The 20,814-nt window shown below is 45.9% G+C and overlaps 1 protein-coding gene across 16 annotated transcripts in view; it reads left to right on the top strand.

Annotated features, from left to right (window-relative positions):
• Nucleotides 1-20,814, top strand: part of CCDC88A (coiled-coil domain containing 88A) — a 410,515-nt gene that overhangs the window by 187,431 nt on the left and 202,270 nt on the right. For all 16 annotated transcript variants that reach the window (XM_065590781.1, XM_065590785.1, XM_065590783.1 and 13 more), the window contains 2 exons: nt 11,382-11,463; nt 16,408-16,566. In XM_065590781.1, coding sequence (XP_065446853.1) covers nt 11,382-11,463; nt 16,408-16,566 — 241 coding nt within the window. The remainder of the gene's footprint in view (nt 1-11,381; nt 11,464-16,407; nt 16,567-20,814) is intronic.

Below are 20,814 nucleotides of genomic sequence, written 5' to 3'. Positions count from 1 at the left end.
AGCTTCAGGTCACACACTTAAAGACAGGACATTTGTTTGAAGGCCCTGTTAATGGAAGCGGCACTTAGACCGGCCTTGGAACTGTGCCACTCCAATTTGGTGCTGAGCATATCGGCCTCAGTGCGGAGTGCTCCCCCGGCACTGTGCCCTTCCTGACACTGCTATCCATCCCCTGTGCCAAGGAAGAGGCACAAAAAACAGCGTGCTAAAAAGGGCGCTCCCCAGTGCCACAGAGGGATAGGCGGGGGACGGTTGATGAGGTGAGAACCGCGCTGAGCCACTCGTCCTCTCCAGAGCCACGGTTGGCAACGGCAACACCACTAGGGCACTGAGCCCAGTCCGGGATCCACCACCGATTCCTGGGAGCGATCAGGGCATCCTCCACCTACAAGCCCCATCAACACCAGAGACTTTCCAGGTGGCAAGGCACTTAATGTCTCTTCCAGTGCTGCTTATGCCCCAAGAACCTTAGTGACTCCCTCGGAAGCATCGAAGATGGCCCCCTCCAGAGGGAAACCCTCCATGGGCCCACCTTAGTGGTCTCCAACGTGACGCAAGTCTCCGGCTTCGCAACATTGATCTCCACCTTCGTGGCACCAATCACCAGCTTCCCAGTCACTGGCTTCACGGCACTGGCCTCCGACCCAGTGTTGTTCCCCAGCTCCCCATCACAGCTGATAGGGGGACATGGCAATGGCTCCACCATGATCTCCGATAGAGGAATCCTTGTTGGAGTCTGGGGACAAATCCATCCCTCCCCCGAGGAGGCACCGGCATCAGCATTACATGCTGGATTTTGATGCAGGACAATCTGTGGATGCTTGGCCACTGGAGCAGTGGCGAGTACACTGACAATATTGGAACCCATAGGGCTTCCCTCCGATGCTGGGACCTTACTCCTCACTGTCATTCTTGGTGGTCTCCGAGAGGTGAACCCTGACCCCAATTTTGACTCCGATCCCAGTACCGAGACCCCAGCAGTCCCAGAGGAGGCAGCCTCGGCTTTGGAGGAGGAACCAGCCCTTCCTATGGTAGTGGCCTCTTCCTTATCATCCACAGACGAGGCAGTCACAGGGCCTGCCAACCTGTTGTCACTGGATGACTTCAGGGCTAACCAGGAACTCCTCAAGAGAGTCACCGCAAACTTGAAGCTAGAGGTAGAGGAGCTCAAGGAACCCGCGGACAGCCTGTTTGACATTTTGACTGCAGTGGCCTCCTGTAAGTGGCCCTACCAGTAAATGAAGAGGTGCTGAAACTGGTTAGGGCAGTGTGGCAAGCCCAATCTTCCCTGCCCCCAACCTTGAAAAGGGCAGAGAAGAAATATTATGTCCTGGCCAAGGTGTTTGAATACATGTATTCTCACCCTCCACTGGGTCCCTGATGGTTTCAGCTGCAAATGAGTGGGATAGACAGGGACAAGCGAGTGTGACCCCTAAAAGTAAGGCTGCAGAGAGGCTCGATTTGTTTAGTAGAAAGGTGTATTCGATAGCTAGCCTACAACTTTGTTTCTCCAACCCGCAGGCATTGCAGGGGAGTTTAAAGACTCCCTGCCTCGGGAGTCAAGCCAGGAATTCTTGGCCATCCTGGAGGAAGGCAAATCAGTGGCCAGAGCCTCACTTCAGGCTGCCTTAGATGTGGCTGATTCGGCAGCCAGGGTCAATGGCATGGGCGGTGTCTTATGTGTCACAGTTTGTGGCTGCAGTCATCGGGTCTCTCACAAGGTGCAGCAGTCGGTCCAAGACCTCCCCTTTTTCTTGGAGCAGACGGACACTAAGCTGCATGGCCTGAAGGACTTTAGGGCCACTCCGCACTTTTTTGGGCCTGTACAGGGCTCTGGCCTCCAGAAGACACGCCGGCTGCAGCTGCCTCCCCGGTTCTCAGGTCATCCCAGGCACAAGCCCTATAAGAAAAAAAGGGAGAGGATATAAGCACTGATAGCCCACTCAGTTGTCTTTGGTTCCCCAATTGGGCTCAGGAAGATACCCTGGTCGCTCAAGGCAGGCCTTTTCAGAGTGTGCCCGAGAACGGCATATCAGACTTGACCCAGGATCCATGCCCTCTTTTGGTTTTGGACCACTTGTTTCCTTTCCGTACTGCATGGTAACAAATAACCTTGGACCATTCGGTGCTCAACACTGTGGCAGTTTTCATCCATCCTCCCCATCACACCTCCCAGTCCCATCCCTCTTCAGCGACCCTTCTCACAAGCAGCTCCTTGTCCAGGAGGTGGAAGCCCTCCTGCTTTGGGGGGGCCATAGAGGAAGTTCCTCGAGATCTGAGGAGGAAGGGGTTTTTACTCCCGATATTTCCTAATCCCAAAGACCAAAGGGGGCATCAGGCCCATCCTAGACCTGCATCGACTCAATAAATATCTCAAAAAGTTGAAGGTCTGCATGGTCTCTCTGGCCTCCATCATTCCCGCCCTGGATCCGGGAGACTGGTATGCCACCCTCAATTTAAAACATGCTTATTTCCACATCTCAATCTTCCGTGGGCACAGGAGAGTCCTCCAGTTCATGGTGATACTGCGCCACTATCAATTCACTGCACTCCCCTTCGGTCTCTTGTCAACCCCAGTGGTTTTCACAAAGTACATGGCAGTGGTAGCAGCTTACCTGAGACGTCGAGGCATGCAGATCTATCCATATCTTTACAACTGGCTAGTCAAAGGCAGTTCACAAGCTCAGGTGCATTACAGCGTCAGCATAGTACAGGCCACCCATCGAGAGCTGGGTCTGCTTATGAACAAGCAGAAATCAACTCTGATCCCAGTTCAGAAAAGAGAGTTTATAGGAACGGCGCTCAACTCTACTCAGGCCAGAGCCTATTTGCCGGAGACCTGGTTCCAAGCCGTCATAACTATAAAGGGAAGGGTAACAGCTGTCCTGTGTACAGTACTATAAAATCCCTCCTGGCCAGAGACTCCAAAATCCTTTTACCTGTAAAGGGTTAAGAAGCTCGGGTAACCTGGCTGACACCTGACCCAAAGGACCAATAAGGGGACAAGATACTTTCAAATCTTGGGGGGGGGGGAAGGCTTTTGTTTATGCTCTTTGTTTGGGAGCTCGTTCGCTCTTGGGACTGAGAGGGACCAGACATCAATCCAGGTTCTCCCCATCTTTCTACACAAGTCTCTCATATTTCAAACTTGTAAGTAAAAAGCCAGGCAAGGCGTCTTAGTTTTACTTTGTTTTCTCAACTTGTAAATGTACCTTTTACTAGAGTGTTTATCTTTGTTTGCTATACTTTGAACCTGAGGCTAGAGGGAGGTCCTCTGAGCTCTTTAAGTTTGATTACCCTGTAAAGTTATTTTCCATACTGATTTTACAGAGATGATTTTTACCTTTTTCTTTAATTAAAAGCCTTCTTTTTAAGAACCTGATTGATTTTTCCTTGTTTTAGATCCAAGGGGTTTGGATCTGTATTCACCAGGGAATTGGTGAAAGGTTTCTCAAGGCTACCCAGGGAAGGGAATTAGTTTTTGAGAATGGTGGCGGCAGACCAGAACTAAGCTGGTAGTTAAGCTTAGAAGTCTTCATGCGGGCCCCCACACTTGTACCCTAAAGTTCAAAGTGGGGATACAGCCTTGACATGGTGGCATAGCGGTGGGATTCATTTTAAACCCAAAAGCCAGTAAGATTTTTTTTTTCCTTCTAGCTGCTTGGAAAGCAGAGCTGAAGGTAGATGCATATATTATCTCTCCTTGCCTGAAGGCAGAGGTGTTAAGTTTTTTTAACAAGAGCCTTTGTTAAGAGAAGGGTTCAATTAATGAGCAAACGACTGGTAAAAGGAAATTACAAGCTGAATTGTTTTTTTTTCTTTTTACATCCTCGGGAGTAGCTAGTTAAAAAGTCTCTGTTAACTGAGCAGCAGCCTGAGCTAAGTGCATCCCAGTTTCAGTCAACTGCAGAGGGGTGTGACCCAGCACAAGAAAACAGGAAAATGACTACCAAAGAAGTAGCTAACAAAATAGAACTGGCCAGACTAGAAGCAGAAGAAAATGAGAAAAAACAACATTTGACTGCTTCAAATTAAAAAACTCGAGAAAGAAGCCAAAGAGGAGGCCCATGAAAGAGAAAAAGAAGCCAAAGAGGAGGCCCATAAAAGAGAAGAGAAAGCCAAAGAGAAGGCCCACAAGAGAGAGATGAAGCTGGAAAAAGCCAAAGAGGAGGCCCACAAGAGAACTATGGAGCTGGAAAAAGCCAAAGAGGAGGCCCACAAGAGAACTATGGAGCTGGAAAAAGCCAAAGAGGAGGCGAGAGAAAAAGAAAGGAAGCATGAACTGGAAGTAGCAAGGGCTAGGCAGGATGCACCAGCCCATCCTAGCAACTCCTCTCCAGGTACCACTTCCCATCCCAGAAAATTCCCCACCTACAAGGCAGGCGATGATACTGAGGCCTTCTTAGAAAATTTTGAAAGGGCCTGCCTTGGATACAGCATCACTCCACACCAGTACATGGTAGAGCTGAGGCCGCAGCTCAGTGGACCCTTAGCAGAGGTGGGGGCTGAAATGCCTAAGGAACACATGAACAGTTATGAACTTTTTAAAAACAAGGCCAGACTCAGAATGGGGCTAACACCCGAGCATGCCCGTCGGCGGTTCAGAGCCCTAAGGTGGAAACCAGATGTGTCATTTACCCGGCATGCTTACCACATTGACAAAAATTGTGATGCCTGGGTATCAGGAGCAAATGTTAAATCTCTGGAAGATCTGGTTTCCCTAGTAAAATGGAGCAGTTTTTAGAGGGTGTTCCTGAGGAAATAGAAAGGTACATCCTAGATAGGAAGCCCAAAACTGTAACTGAGGCGGGGGAGATTGGAGCCAAATGGGTGGAGGTGACAGAAAAGAAAAAAGCTAGTAGCAGTTGGAGCGAATATCAAAAGGGGCAAGCCGAAACAAAACCTTACCACCGGGGACAACCCAAGGCCGCACCCACATCCCAAGGGAAACCCCAGGCGCCTTCTCACCCCACCACACCAGTCTCCACCAACCAACATCGCCCCGGTGATACCTTAGCAGGGCGATGTTTTAAATGTAATGAACTGGGACATATAAAGGCTCACTGCCCCAAGAACCCCAACCGATTACAGTTCATTACACCCCAATCACACCAAAGATCCCCAGACCCAGATGCCTCTCTCATACTTTCGGAGCGAAGGGAAACCTTGAGAGTGGGCGGAAAGAAGGTTATCGCTTGGAGGGACACTGGGGCACAAGTGTCAACTATCCACCAATCCCTAGTGGACCCCAAACTCATCAACCCGGAGGCTCCAGTGACAATTCAACCCTTTGTGTCACAGTCTGTAACCTTGCCTACAGCCAAGTTGCATGTCCAGTACAAAGGCTGGTCAGGAATGTGGACTTTTGCAGTCTATGACAATTATCCCATTCCCATGCTGCTGGGGAAAGACTTGGCCAACCATGTGAAGCTAGCCAAGAGGGTGGGAATAGTCACCCGCAGCCAGGCTAAGCAAGCTTTCACCCACATCCCTGTTCCTGAGCCGTCCACCAGGGCCCCGTCTGTGTTACCAGAGACCCAAACAAAGGTGGTGGAACCGGATCCCCTGCCAACGACTGCAACAGCCGTAGTGGATCCAATCCCAGAGACCCAGCCAAAGCCAGTCCCAGAACCGGAACTGGCAACGCAACCAGCACCAGAACCATTGCCAGCACTGAGTCCAGCGCTTGCAAACCCGTCTACAACATCAACGCCAGAGAGCACCAGTGAGCCTGACCTGACGGAAGCAGCAGATAACCCTACCCAAGAGGCTCAGCCAGAGCCTGAGATACCACATAGTGCACCAGCGGACAGCGGTTCACAGTCAATGGAAACAGCCCCAGCACCTGCATCGCTTCCAGAGGGACCAAGCCCCAGTCCACAGTCCAAGGAGGAACTGATGTCTCCAGCATGAAGGGAACAGTTCCAGGCCGAGCAGGAAGCAGATGACAGCCTTCAGAAAGCTTGGGCGGCGGCGCGGAGTACCCCACCGCCTCTCAGCTCTTCTAACCGATCCCGGTTTGTTGTAGAACAAGGACTTTTATACAAGGAGACTCTTTCTGGTGGGCACCAGGAAGACTGGCATCCTCAAAGACAGTTGGTAGTTCCCACTAAGTATCGGGTAAAGCTCTTGAGCTTAGCCCATGATCATCCCAGTGGCCATTCTGGGGTGAACAGAACCAAAGACCGGTTGGGGAAGTCCTTCCACTGGGAGGGAATGGGCAAGGACATTGCTAATTATGTCCGGTCTTGTGAGGTGTGCCAACGAGTGGGAAAGCCCCAAGACCAGGTTAAAGCCCCTCTCCAGCCACTACCCATAATTGAGGTCCCATTTCAGCGAGTAGCTGTGGATATTCTGGGTCTTTTCCCAAAGAAGACACCCAAAGGAAAGCAGTACGTACAGACTTTCATGGATTTTGCTACCCGATGGCCGGAAGCAGTACCCTTAAGCAACACCAGGGCTAAAAGTGTGTGCCAGGCATTAGCAGACATTTTTGCCAGGGTAGGTTGGCCCTCCGACATCCTTACAGATTCGGGAACTAATTTCCTGGCAGGGACCATGGAAAACCTGTGGGAAGCTCATGGGGTGAATCACTGGTTGCCACCCCTTACCACCATGAAACCAATGGCCTGGTGGAGAGGTTGAATGGAACTTTGGGGGCCATGATACGTAAATTCGTAAATGAACACTCCAATGATTGGGACCTAGTGTTGCAGCAGTTGCTTTTCGCCTACAGGGCTGTACCACATCCCAGTTTAGGGTTTTCACCATTTGAACTTGTGTATGGCCGCGAGGTTAAGGGGCCATTACAGTTGGTGAAGCAGCAATGGGAGGGGTTTACGCCTTCTCCAGGAACTAACATTCTAGATTTTGTAAGCAACCTACAAAGCACCCTCCGACACTCTTTAGCCCTTGCTAAAGAAAACCTAAAGGATGTTCAGGAAGAGCAAAAGGCCTTTAACCAGCTTAAGGCGACACTCGTGTCTGACCCTGTGCTAAGGGCCCCAGACTTTGACAAACCGTTCCTAGTAACCACAGATGCGTCGCGTGGGAGCAGTTTTAATGCAGGAAGGACCGGATCAAGAATTCCATCCTGTCGTGTTTCTCAGCAAGAAACTGTCTGAGAGGGAAAGCCACTGGTCAATCAGCGAAAAGGAATGCTACGCCATTGTGTACGCGCTGGAAAAGCTATGCCCATATGTTTGGGGATGGCGTTTCCAACTACAAACAGACCATGCTGCGCTACAGTGGCTTCATACCGCCAAGGGAATAACAAAAAACTTCTTCGGTGGAGGTTTGCTCTCCAAGATTTTGATTTTGAAATACAACACATTTCGGGAACTTCTAACAAAGTGGCTGATGCACTCTCCCGGGAAAGTTTCCCAGGGTTAACTGGTTAACAATTGTTCTTGGAATGAAACATATTGTTAGTTTTTATATAATCAGTAGTATGTCTAAAGGTACATGTGTCTTATTAACTCTGTTTTCTCCTAGAACTCCAGGAAGAAATCACAGCCAGTGTGGAACCCAACGTCCAACACTATCTGTGATTTGGGGGGCGTGTCATAACTATAAAGGGAAGGGTAACAGCTCTCCTGTGTACAGTACTATAAAATCCCTCCTGGCCAGAGACTCCAAAATCCTTTTACCTGTAAAGGATTAAGAAGCTCGGGTAACCTGGCTGACACCTGACCCAAAGGACCAATAAGGGGACAAGATACTTTCAAATCTTGGGGGGGGGGGAAGGCTTTTGTTTATGCTCTTTGTTTGGGAATTCATTCGCTCTTGGGACTGAGAGGGACCAGACATCAATCCAGGTTCTCCCCATCTTTCTACACAAGTCTCTAATATTTCAAACTTGTAAGTAAAAAGCCAGGCAAGGCGTCTTAGTTTTACTTTGTTTTCTCAACTTGTAAATGTATCTTTTACTAGAGTGTTTATCTTTGTTTGCTATACTTTGAATCTGAGGCTAGAGGGAGGTCCTCTGAGCTCTTTAAGTTTGATTACCCTGTAAAGTTATTTTCCATACTGATTTTACAGAGATGATTTTTACCTTTTTCTTTAATTAAAAGCCTTCTTTTTAAGAACCTGATTGATTTTTCCTTGTTTTAGATCCAAGGGGTTTGGATCTGTATTCACCAGGAGTTGGTGGGAGGAAGGAGGGGAATGGTTAATTTCTCCTTGTTTTAAGATCCAAGGGGTTTGGATCTGTATTCACCAGGGAATTGGTGAAAGGTTTCTCAAGGCTACCCAGGGAAGGGAATTAGTTTTTGAGAATGGTGGCAGCGGACCAGAACTAAGCTGGTAGTTAAGCTTAGAAGTCTTCATGCAGGCCCCCACACTTGTACCCTAAAGTTCAAAGTGGGGATACAGCCTTGACACAAGCGATGTCAGAAGTCATTGCCCACATCAAGGCCATCTGCTCACGACCGCGTGGGTCTGCCTCAAGCTGCTGGGCCACGTGGCAGCATGTACTTATGTGGTGCAGTATGCATGGCTGCATCTCGGGCCTCTGTAGATGTGGCTGGCATCAGTTTACTCCCCCAGCAGACACCACTTGGACTTGGTTCTCACAATTCCATCGAATGTTCTGGCATCACTGACTTGCTGGACAGAACCGCAGATGGTGATGAACGAAGTCCCCTTCACTGCCCGATTCCTGTTGGTGACATTGGTCTCAGACGCTTCAGACCTCAGGTGGGGAGCCCACCTCGGCAGTCTCTGTACTCAGGGCCTCTGGTCTCAGGAGGATCTCTCCCTTCACATAAATGTCAGGGTGATATGCTTGGCCTGCTAGGTGTTCCTTCCCTACCTATCAGGCAGAGCGGTACAGATCTTGACAAACAGTATGGCCAAGATGTTCTACATCAACAAACAAAGATGAGCTCGCTCTTCAGCCCTGTGTCAGGAGGCTCTTTGATTGTGAGACTTCTGTGTGGAACACGCCGTTCACCTCAAGGTGTCACACCTCCCGGGGACCCGGAATGCACTGGTGGATCTCCTCAGCAGGTCCTTCTCCTCTCACCATGAGTGGTCCCTGCACCCGTTGGTTGTCAACTCCATCTTCCAGAGATGGGGGACTCCCCTGGTGGAGCTGTTCGCTTCCAGGCAGAACAGGAGATGCCTGCAATTTTTCTCGATGTGCGGTCTCAGTCAGGGCTCCCTGTCTGATGCCTTCCTGCTCTTGTGGGCAGGGGGACTGCTATATGCCTTCCTACCCAACACCCTTGGTCCACGAGGTCCTCTTAAAGATCACGAAAAGGACATGGCGAGGGTTATCTTGATTGGTTCGGCACGCTTCTGGACCTTTTGGTAGCAGCCCCACTACAGCTCCTGCTACGCCCGGACTTGATCTCGCAGAACCAAGGTTGGTTGCTTCACCCAAACCTTGCGTCCCCACATCTGATGGCTTGGATGCTGCATGGTTGAACCGTTGGGAACGGGCCTGCTCGGAGCGGGTCCAGCAAGTCTTACTGGGTAGGGGAAAACCCTCTACCGGGGCAACCCTTTTTGCCAAGTGGAAGCACTCAGTTGTTGGACCTCTGATCGGGGTCTTTCCCCATATCGGTCGTCTAGTCCATCTTGGAGTATTCACTACACCTGAAGTACCAGGGTCTGACCCTATCGTCAATCCAGGTCCACCTGGTGGCCATCTCGGCCTTCCACCCTCTGGTCCAAGGTAAATCAGTCTTCTTGCATGAGATAACAGTCAGGTTCCTTAACGCCTTGGAAAGACTCTACCCTCAGTTTTGTAACCCAATTCCCCCATGGGACTTGAATCTGGTACTGTCAAGGCTCACAGGACCCCCACTTTGAGCTGTTGGCATCTTGTTTGCTGCTGCTCTTCTCATGGAAGGTGGCCTTCCTAGTGACAATTACATTGGCCAGAAGGGTCTCCGAAATTAGAGCCCAAACTTCAGAACCCCCTTATACGGTGTTCTTCAAGGAGAAGGTCCTACTGTCTCTCGACCCCTCCCCCCCAGTCCTTCCTGCCAACTGTGGTGTCACAGTTCCATAACAACCAAGACATTTTTCTTCCTGTCTTGTTTCCGTAGCCTCACAGATCAGACGAGGAACGTCAGCTGCATACCTTAGATGTTAGGCGGGCACTAACCTTCTATATCGAACGGACTAAACCCTTCCGCAAGGCGACATGGCTCTTTATAGCGGTGGTGGACAGGATAAAAGATTTGCTGGTGTCATCCCAGAGGATCTCAGCCTGGATAACCGCCAGCATCAGGATGTGCTACGAGCAGGCGAAAGTTCCGCCTCCGGCCATTGTTACAGCCCATTCTACAAGGGCCCAGGCTTTGTCAGCAGCATTCCTCGTGCAGATTCCAATCCAGGACATTTGCAGGGCCACGACATGGTCATGAATTCATATCTTCACGTCCCATTACGCCATCACCCAGCAGACCAGTGATGATGCCACTTTTGGGAGAGCAGTGTTCTAGTCGACACGTCCATGAACTCTGAGTCCACCACCAGGGATACTGCTTGGAAGTCACTTAGCATGGAATCACAATATGAGCAAGCATTTGAAGAAGAAAGAACTGTTACTAATGTTCTGTAATGGTTGTTCTTCAAAATGTGTTGCTCATGTCCATTCCATGACCCGTCCTCCTTCCCCTCTGTCAGAGTTACCAGCAAGAAGGAACTGAGAGGGTGCGGGGCCAGTGGCACCCCTTATACCGGCGCATAAGCGCAGGGTTCCAGGGGCGCTGCACCGGCCCCTACAGATACTGCTAAGGGAATAATCTGCAGCAATGGTGCACATGGCACGCACACACCTAACATGAAATGGACATTAGCAACACATTTTGAAGAACGGTTATGGAAGGTTAGTAACAGTGTTTTCTTTTGGAGGTGTTGCACATCTCCATTCCAAGACCCACCCTCCTTTTCCTTTATATTGGAGTCTGTCTGGTAAGAAGGAACTGTGGAGGATTGAGGGCATTTCTGCCCTTTATACCATCACACAGCAGTCCGAGGCAGCAGTGGGCACATGTAGTGCCCTGATGGGTGCCACTGATGGAAAAATCTCCAACAGTGCACTGGGTACGCATACACCTGAGGTGGAATGGACATATGTAACACATCTCGAAGAACAGCCATTATGAAACAAGTTAGTAACACTTTATTCCTCAAAAATTGTGTTCTCTATAACATACATTAATTTGCTGTAGCTTTTGATTTGCAATGCACAACTCGCACTCCCATGAAATTATGGATTAAATAAAGAAAAGTTTGAGTAATATCAAGAAGTAGTTATTGTTGCCCAGCTACTGTCAGTAATTTAAATATTGGCAATTAAGACACTGATTCAGTGGTATAATGGTATAGTACTATATTATTTTAATTACATTTTTTGTTTATTCAAGGGAGGAAAAAACTGAGCAGCTGCTGGATTGTAAACAAGAACTTGAACAGATGGAGGCTGAACTAAAGAGACTGCAGCAGGAGGTGTGTATCTTGGACATCTATTATACAAGTCAACATAACTTTTAAGAATTTGACCATCCTCAATAACAGTATTATTTTCTTTTTTCAGCTTATACAGCTGTTTGTGTTTTTGTTTTGTTGCATTAATATCGCACCTATATATATGAACTTTTATAACTTATTAATTGATTGATTTTATCCAATTTGTCTTAATTGCAAAAATGATCACTTATTATATATTAATGGGTCTTGTATGAATGGCCTGTGCAAAAGTCTCACATCTATGTTGTACCACCAGAATACCCCAGAAATATGAATGTACAGAGCGTATCTTGAAAAGCTCCAGTAACCTTCATTTTTAATTCTCTATTTTGTGTATGCCTGTTGATAGACAACGGGTGAAAACGCATTTTTCAATTGTTCTTCAGTACGCCTATATATAAAACCATATTTCAGGTCATTCATAGATATCATCGTAAATGGAAAAGCTTTGGTCCTCCTATTGTGATCAGTAGAGAGATTCTTCTTTGAGTAAATGCAGATATGTATTCCAAGTAGGTGTGTGCACGCCTCATGCGCTGGAGCCAGTCTTTTGCCTAGTACCCACAGAGGGGCAGTGCACGTGCCTCATGGCTGTCGCCCCTCCCGGGCTGTATAAGGCGGTGCCACTCCGACCCTGTCATAACTATAAAGGGAAGGGTAACAGCCCTCCTGTGTACAGTACTATAAAATCCCTCGTGGCCAGAGACTCCAAAATCCTTTTACCTGTAAAGGGTTAAGAAGCTCAGGTAACCTGACTGACACCTGACCCAAAGGACCAATAAGGGGACAAGATACTTTCAAATCTTGGTGGGGGGAAGGCTTTGGATTGTGCTCTTTGTTTTGGGGGTTGTTCGTTCTTGGGACTGAGAGGGACCAGACATCAATCCAGGTTCTCCAAATCTTTCTGAACGAGTCTCTCATATTTCCAACTTGTAAGTAAACAGCCAGGCAAGTTTTTATCTTTGTTTTCTCAACTTGTAAATGTACCTTTTTGCTAGAGTGTTTATCTCTGTTTGCTGTAACGTTGAACCTAAGGCTAGAGGGGATTCCTCTGGACTCTTTAAGTTCGATTACCCTGTAAAGTTATTTTCCATCCTGATTTTACAGAGATGATTTTTACCTTTTTCTTTAATTAAAAGCCTTCTTTTTAAGAACCTGATTGATTTTTCCTTGTTTTTAGATCCAAGGGGGTTGGATCTTGATCCACCAGGAGTTGATGGGAGAAAGGAGGGGGATAGTTAATTTCTCCTTGTTTTAAGATCCAAGGGGTTTGGATCTGTATTCACCAGGGAATTGGTGAAGAGTATCTCAAGGCTACCGAGGGAAGGGAATTAGCACTTTGGGAGTGGTGGCAGCGGACCAGATCTAAGCTGGTAGTTAAGCTTAGACGTTTTCATTCAGGCTCCCACATTTGTACCCTAAAGTTCAGAGTGGGGAAGCAGCCTTGACAGATCCCCTCAATTCATTGTTACAGCCCATCAGCTGGAGTTGAAGCTCTGTGTGGTTATTGCTCCACAACCTTGTGAACTTATATTTTCTAGTCTAGATGTTGTGCATATAGTTGATCATTAGTAGTTAGTTAGTTTAGAGTTAGTATAGCGTTATTTTTAGTGGTAGTGCCCCCCCCCCGCCTGGTGATGCCCTCAGCAGGGTTCAAGCAGTGCCCTTCGTGTGGGGCGATGCCCAACACTGACCCCCACATGCAGTGCCTGCTTTGACTTGGTGAAGCCCACCTGAAGGAATGCTGCTCGATCTGTCATTTGTTCAAGAAGAGGACTCAGGTGGCGCGGGACCTTTGCCTGAAGCAGACCTGCTTGAGCAGCCCATGATTCCTGACCTGGTACAGAGCCCTTCCTCAGGTTCCGAGTCCTTCCTCAGGCCGCATATCACCCTTGGGCTTGGAGAGAGAGCGGCTTCCCTCAGTTCTGGGGCTGGGTCACCTCCAGAAAGGCACAGAAGTAATTCTATGTCGTCAGTACCAAGAAAGAGGTTGCATAAAAGCAACTGGGGATGTTCCGGGTTCTGAAGTGACTCTTCTGCCTCCCCTAAGAGCTCAGACCAGCTCAGTACCAACTCCGGCATGCGGGATGGCGTGGAGACTTCTGACCCTCCCTTGATACAGGGTAGGGAGAGCAGATCTACACCCTGTCGTCCCTTCAGCTGAGGGTTACAAATCAGCAAACCCTGCTGACCAAATATGACTTTCTTAATTGGTTAGTTATGGCTAAGTTTGAGAAGCAGTTGCCTGAGACCTCCCGGGATGAATTTCAGGAGTTTGTTGCTGAGGGCTCCTTAGTGGCAAAGATGGCCAGACAATCTGACCTCAATATGGCGGTCACTTTGGCCAGGGGGATGGCCTAAGCTATTACTATGAGAAGGGTTTCTTGGCTCTAGGACTCAGGGATTGCGCTGGATGTTCAGCAAACAATTGAGGACTTGCCGTTTTGATGGCTGAACCCTATTCTTGAACAAAACAGATTAAACCCATTCTGTGCTTCACCCCCTCCTAGTGAAATTTTTTTTCCTAATATCCAACCTAAACCTCCCCCACTGCAACTTGAGACCATTACTCCTTGTTCTATCGTCTGGTACCACTGAGAATAGTCTAGATCCATCCTCTTTGGAACCCCCTTTCAGGTAGTTGAAAGTAGCTTTCAAATCCCCCCTCATTCTTCTCTTCTGCAGACTAAATAATCCCAGTTCCCTCAGCCTCTCCTCATAAATCATGTGCTCCAGCCCCCTAATCATTTTTGTAGCCCTCCGCTGGACTCTTTCCAATTTTTCCACATCCTTCTTGTAGTATGGGGCCCAAAACTGGACACAGTATTCCAGATGAGGCCTCACTCATGCCGAATAGAGGGGAATGATCATGTCCCTCAATCTGCTGGAAATGCTCCTACTTCTACAGCCCAAAATGCCATTAGCCTTCTTGGTAACAAGGGTACACTGTTGACTCATATCCAGCTTCTCGTCCACCGAAACCCCTAGGTCCTTTTCTGCAAAACTGCTGCCTAGCCATTTGGACCCTAGTCTGTACCAGTGCATGGGATTCTTTCTTCCTAAATGCAGGACTCTGCACTTGTCCTTGTTGAACCTCATCAGATTTCTTTTGGCCCAATCCTCTAATCTGTCTAGGACCCTCTGTATCCTATCCCTACCCTCCAGCGTATCTCCCACTCCTCCCAGTTTAGTGTCATCTGCAAACTTGCTGAGGGTGTAATCCACGCCATCCTCCAGATCATTAATGAAGATATTGAACAAAACCGGCCCCAGGACCGACCCTTGGGGCACTCCGCTTGATACCAGCTGCCAACTAGACATGGAGCCATTGATCACTACCCATTGAGCCTGACGATCTAGCCAGCTTTCTATCCACTTATAGTCCATTCATCCAGCCCATACTTTTTTAATTTGCTGGCAAGAATACTATGGGAGACCGTATCAAAAGCTTTGCTAAAGTCAAGGAATAACACATCCACTGCTTTCCCCTCATCCACAGAGCCAGCACTTTTCTAGGACCTTTCCCCAGAATACCTTTTGAGGAGCTGCTGCCCCTCAACTGCTGCTCTCAAGCAGCTATTTTGCAGCTGTCTGCTGTATCTCCTTCTTTTCCAGCTGGTAAGTATTCTTATCTCCTGTTGTACTTACTCTAATATTTCTGAGGGTATGGCAGAATCTCATAAACTTCAGTAGCATCTGTGAATTTCATTGTGGTGATGTTTACTCTTACTAATCCACAGCAACACACTAGAAACATTCTTTTAACTTAATCCTTTGTATTTATTGTAACTATTTGTATAAACCCTTCAGTTAACATAAACCCAAACCAATCTGAACAATTTGTAAAATTTGGCTGCCAAAATTTGTTGGTTATAGATCCATGCTGCTAACATCCAAACATGTGTATCTGATATCTGTGTCAAGGCTTCAAAACTGATACCTCGAGGTTTGGGATTGGCAATATCTTGCTGTATTATCTCCTGGTTGTTCTAATCTTACATATACACTTAAAATGTGGCTTTCTTTATATAGGAATTAGATACAGTGCTTCTGTCAGCTAATTTCTAAGTTATTATCTGCAAAAAATTAGAGTTTCCAGTTGCCTAAGTAGTCCCTTGAATCACAGTTAAAGTTGCACCCCCCCACCAAAATCTGAAATGGCACCCCTGCTTAAGTCTCTCCAGCTGGCGGATTGAAATGAAAGTCACCAATACCCACACCTTCAGGGATAGTCCCTCCCTGAGGTCCCAGCAAAAGGGGGTGGGGTGGTACCAGTCTTAATGTAACAGGTTTGGGGAAATTGATCTGGCTGGATCTCTGTGGCAGGCTCCGCCTGTCTGTCTTACCCTGGTAGTCCACTGTACTCTCTTCAGGGTTGTGGTGAAGATCTCCTGCTTAGTAGTTCCCTCTGCAGCATACTATCTGCTATTTAGGGCAATCTTGCTCCTTTCCCCCCATTGACTGCCAGGTCCTCCCTTTTAAAGGTCACCTCCCTATCATGCATGACAGACAGGGCCAGATGGTGGTGGGGGCCCTTCCTATACACCCCATCACAGTTTTGGTTTGAATTGAGAATTAAGACACATGAAGATTCAGAGTTTCCATACTTGCTTTAAAGCATTTTCAAGTTGCTCATGTAAGAAATGACAAATATGGATCTTTCGGGTAGGAATTTAATCACATTGAAGTATTTTTTCTTTGTTCTACTTGAAAGAACAGTGTGTTGAAACTCACTGAACCTCCTTTCAAGAGCGTTAGTGTTAGATAGGAAACAAAATCTAGACATGTAATTTGTGTAAATATATTATGTCTATATATTCTAACTAGGCAATCCATCTAGGTTTGTGAAAAAATAGAAAAAGAGAAGAACAATACATCATCTCACAGATTACCTATCATGTAACTTAATTTTTTATTTTCTAGAACATTAATTTGCTTTCGGATGCTCGCTCTGCCAGAGTGTACCGTGATGAGTTAGACGCACTCCGTGAGAAGGCAATCCGAGTTGACAAGCTTGAAAGTGAAGTCAGCCGATACAAAGAGAGGCTACATGATATTGTATTCTACAAGGCTAGAGTTGAGGTATATTTAAAACAATTCTTAATCACATACAATTTGTTGTTTTTTTAGTAAAAAAGAAAAAAAAACGTATTGCCCGTTGATATTGCTTTCTCTTTTTTTTTTTTATTTTGACAACGTGAAAAAAATGAAGACTTTAAAGCAGTTTGATAGATTCTTGCACTGCAATATATTATTCTATCTTGTCTGATTAATGGTCGTTTTCAAGATGAGTGTTCAAACATCCACCCACATGGAGTTTCATTTGAAGTCGGCAAGACTCTCTGTTAGTGACTGGGTCCATCTATGCAGACCTACTTGCAGGATCAGGGTCTATAAGCAAACATAAAGAAGACATGGGAAACACGGAGGAGGGAGTTAGCTTGAGATTTATTTTAAGTTTAATTTTTCATTCACTTCTTTTGGGCATCATGGGGGAAGGAAGTTTTCAGGAATGATCTGAATGAGGAAAAGAAGGTGGCCTGGTGAACTAGGATTAGGAGGGTATTTCATGCATAAAACATGGGGAAAGACACAGAGATAGAATTGAAGAGACATTTCAAATTCTATCATGGATTAGAAATTGGTAAGAGACAAAAAAGAAACCAAACTAAGAATAAATAATCAATTTTCTACATGGCAAATGGTGGGATGCCCAATTACCTTTACTAAGGCCAGGACCTTTGTCTGGAAATGGCAGGTGAATGGGGATGTCACAAAATTTGCACAGGGTGCAAAATTATTAAGGGTAGTCAAAATCAGAAAAGTCTGTTCGGAACTTCAGAGGAACCTAACAAAACTAGACAAATTGGCAGATCACATTAAATCAATGCAAGGTAATATTTATTGGAAGGAATAATTTGAACTATGTTGCTAAGTTGAAAACTAACTCTGGAAAAAGATTTAGGTTTCATTTTGATATTTCACTAATGTCCTGTCTTCATTATGAAGCAGCAGTCAAAAAAAAAGTGTTATTCTGTATAACATACGATATAAAATACTGTAACTTTTATAATGACATTATATAACCTGATGGGACATCCTTACCTTGAAAGCTGTGTTAAGTCTAGTCACTCAACTTGAAAAATGATATAACAGAAAATAGAAGGGGTTTTACAGACAGATGATAAAGATTATTAGAAACATGAAAATACTTCCATATAAAGAGAAATTTGGGAAAAATTAGGAACACTAAATTTAGAAATGGATCAAATAAAAAGTCACATGACAGAAATATGTAAAATAATGTATGATATAGAGAAAGTCAGTCTGATACTACTCTTTACTCTTTCCTTTCATAGAGAAATGAGGGAATCAATGAAATTGCAAGATAACAAATTTGAAACCGATGAAAGAAAATATATTTGTATGCAGTTCATAATTAAGTTATGGAACACATAGTCAGATATCATTGAAGCCAAGACCTTAGAAGGATTCAGAAAAGGACTAGACATTCATATAGACTGGAACATTCACAGTTACATTAGATAGGATAAAACATTTTTGAAGAATATAAAAACCATATTTAAAAACATAAGATAGCTACTAATTGATGAGAGTAGAAAAAAAAGTCCCAATAAGCAGATTATTGCAAAAAGGACTTCTATGGGGAATTGTTGTTTTTTCTTCTGAAGCATCTGGCTGGCTACTGTCAAAAACAGGACAAAACTGTTCGGATAAGGTATGGCAATTCCTATGTTGTTCTGTTTTCATCTGGCTAGGAGACTTAATATTTGTAGATGATGATTTCACCTTGTTAGTACATGCCTTTTTCACTTCACCTTTTGATTACAGCAACACTGTTTACCTGGATATAAAAGCATTAGCCTGGAAAAAACAGCATTTGTGCAGAATACAGCAGCTAGCTTCCTCAGCAACACCAGTTACTGAGAGCGTATCATCCCATATTTCACTACCTGCAGAAGACCACATCAAGTTTAAGGTCTCTGACCTTGTTTTCAAGATATTAAATATGCTAGGCCTGGAACATGTAAAGAACCACCTTGCTCTCTGTGACCTCAACTGCCCTGAATAACTCCATTCCTCAGGCACAGTGGGATTGTGCACAGCAAAAATAATATTTTTTTAAAACATACTGTGTACATGCAGTCTTTCCTCCTGAGGAGAGCAGAGTGGAGAAGAACTCAGCATTACAGGTGATAGTCACGCCTGTAATTATTTGTAGCTCTGGAAGGCATTCAGATTCCACATTGGTAGAATGGTCTTTGGTAAGCACAAGGTTCAGTATTTTGACCTGAGTCTGTTCCATGTGTGATAAACTCAGGACCGACAGCTGCAAGGGGTGGGGGGGGGAGGGTAGAAGACAGTCCCAGAAGGTTAAAAGGTCCTCCTCCCTATCAACTGAGGAGGGTCAATCAGGTTCAGCTGAGAAAGGGTTACCAGAGAATCAATTAGGATCAGCTGAGAGGGAATTACCTGAGGTTAATTAGGATCAGCTGATTCCAACTAAGGACTACCTGAGACCTTTTTAAACCCTCCCGTATTGGGAGAAGAGGAGGAGAGAGAGAAGTCGTCACGCTGTCAGTAGGTTAGGAGCTGCGAGACAGCGAGCCTCACCAGGAGGGGAGGCTGCATTCCCTCCCATAAGGGAGAAAAAGAAGCACAAAAGACTGGTGGAGAGAAGGAACGGACTTCCCCTGTGCAACCAAGAGGGACTGTTTTACCCAAGCCTGTCTCACCACGGCTAAAAGCAGCTGAGGCTGGTGAGACCGAGAAGGTGCCTTGCCACACATGGTGGAATGCGAAACAAAGAGATGTGGATAAGGAGGTGGAAGGATTTGATGCATTGTTGATGTGAAACTTTAAATCCTTGGGGAAAGAAATGTATTTATTCATTTAATTAAAAAGTATAGATTAGTTTTGATATTTTGTAATGCTTTATAGTATATTTGCAAATCTTCTGTAATATAATTTGTAAATGTAGAGAAATCTTAGTAATATGAGACCTCACTGTTGTACTCTGCTATTAAATCTTTGCTGAAAAGTTGGAATTGACTTCTTGATTTTGTGTGTATGAATTATAGGGTGTACCAAAGTGAAATATAGTTAGGTTCAAATGTAAGAGAACAGTGAAGTATTGTTGTAGCCATATTGATCCCAGTGTATTATGGAGAAAAGGCGAGTGAGTTAATATCTTTTATTGAACCAACTTCTATTGGTGAGAGAGACAAGCTTTCGAGCTTACGTAGAACTCTTCTTCAGGTCTGGGAAACTAACTCAAAGGTCTGGACTACACTACAGACCTATATTGATATAACTATATCATTCAGAGGTGTGGATTTTTTGCACCCCATAGCAACATAGTTATATCGACCTAGCCACCCCTCCCCCGCCCCCGGAGTAGACAGTGCTGTAGCTACTGCCTCTCAAGGAAGTGGATGAACTATGCTAATGGGAGAACTCTCTTCTGTCGGCATAGAGGGTCTTCATTAAAGCACTACAAATGCAGCGCCAATGCAGTATTTTAACTGGAGATATGACCAAAGTGTCACTGCTAAATACAAGATTTGAACAGATTATTTAGCATAAATAGCAAACACACATTTCAAGGAACCGTTCAAAGTGAAGTGGCCTGTTAACACCCCTCCAGTTATAGGGAAGAAAGGAAGGAAGGAGTGGAGAAAAAATCAGTTGGGGAGGGTTGTTAGTGGGTAACAGATTGTTGTAATAAGCCATAAATCCTGTGTCTCTATTCAGTCCACGATTTTTAATGTCTAGCAAAGTTGTGAATTTAAGCTCCCAGGCTTGCCTTCACCAAACATGGTCATTCCACCAGAGAAGTAGATTGCATCATGGAATGGACTGAACAAATACCCTGAGAGAACCTACTTCAATACAGAAATAATGCCCCCTCCGACTGCACATCCGTAGTTGTCACCTACCACCCTACACTGAAACCCATATAGGGTATCATTCAAAAACTACAACCCATACTCAATGGGCACCCCATTCTGAAAGAAATCTTTGCTGAACCCTCCTTCAAACAACCACCCAACTTCTCCAAGTTCATCGTCAAAAGCAGGTTCCCCACAGACCAGGACACACCAACTCAAAGCAGCAGCACCATACCCTGCCAAAACAACAGATGCAAAACCTGCAGACATATCTCCATTGCTACAATGATCATAACCCCCGACCACACCTTTCAAGATCCATGTCTATCACAATATATGGTGTACTTCATCCAGTACACTATATGCCCCTATAACAATTATGTGGGTGAAACCAGACAATCACAGGAAAATGATCAAA

This window comes from Chrysemys picta, chromosome 3 (genome assembly GCF_011386835.1).
Source record: "Chrysemys picta bellii isolate R12L10 chromosome 3, ASM1138683v2, whole genome shotgun sequence".
Taxonomy (NCBI): Eukaryota; Metazoa; Chordata; order Testudines; family Emydidae; genus Chrysemys; species Chrysemys picta.
The sequence above is the reverse complement of the archived record's forward strand: the minus strand, read 5'-3'. Positions and strand labels throughout refer to the sequence as shown.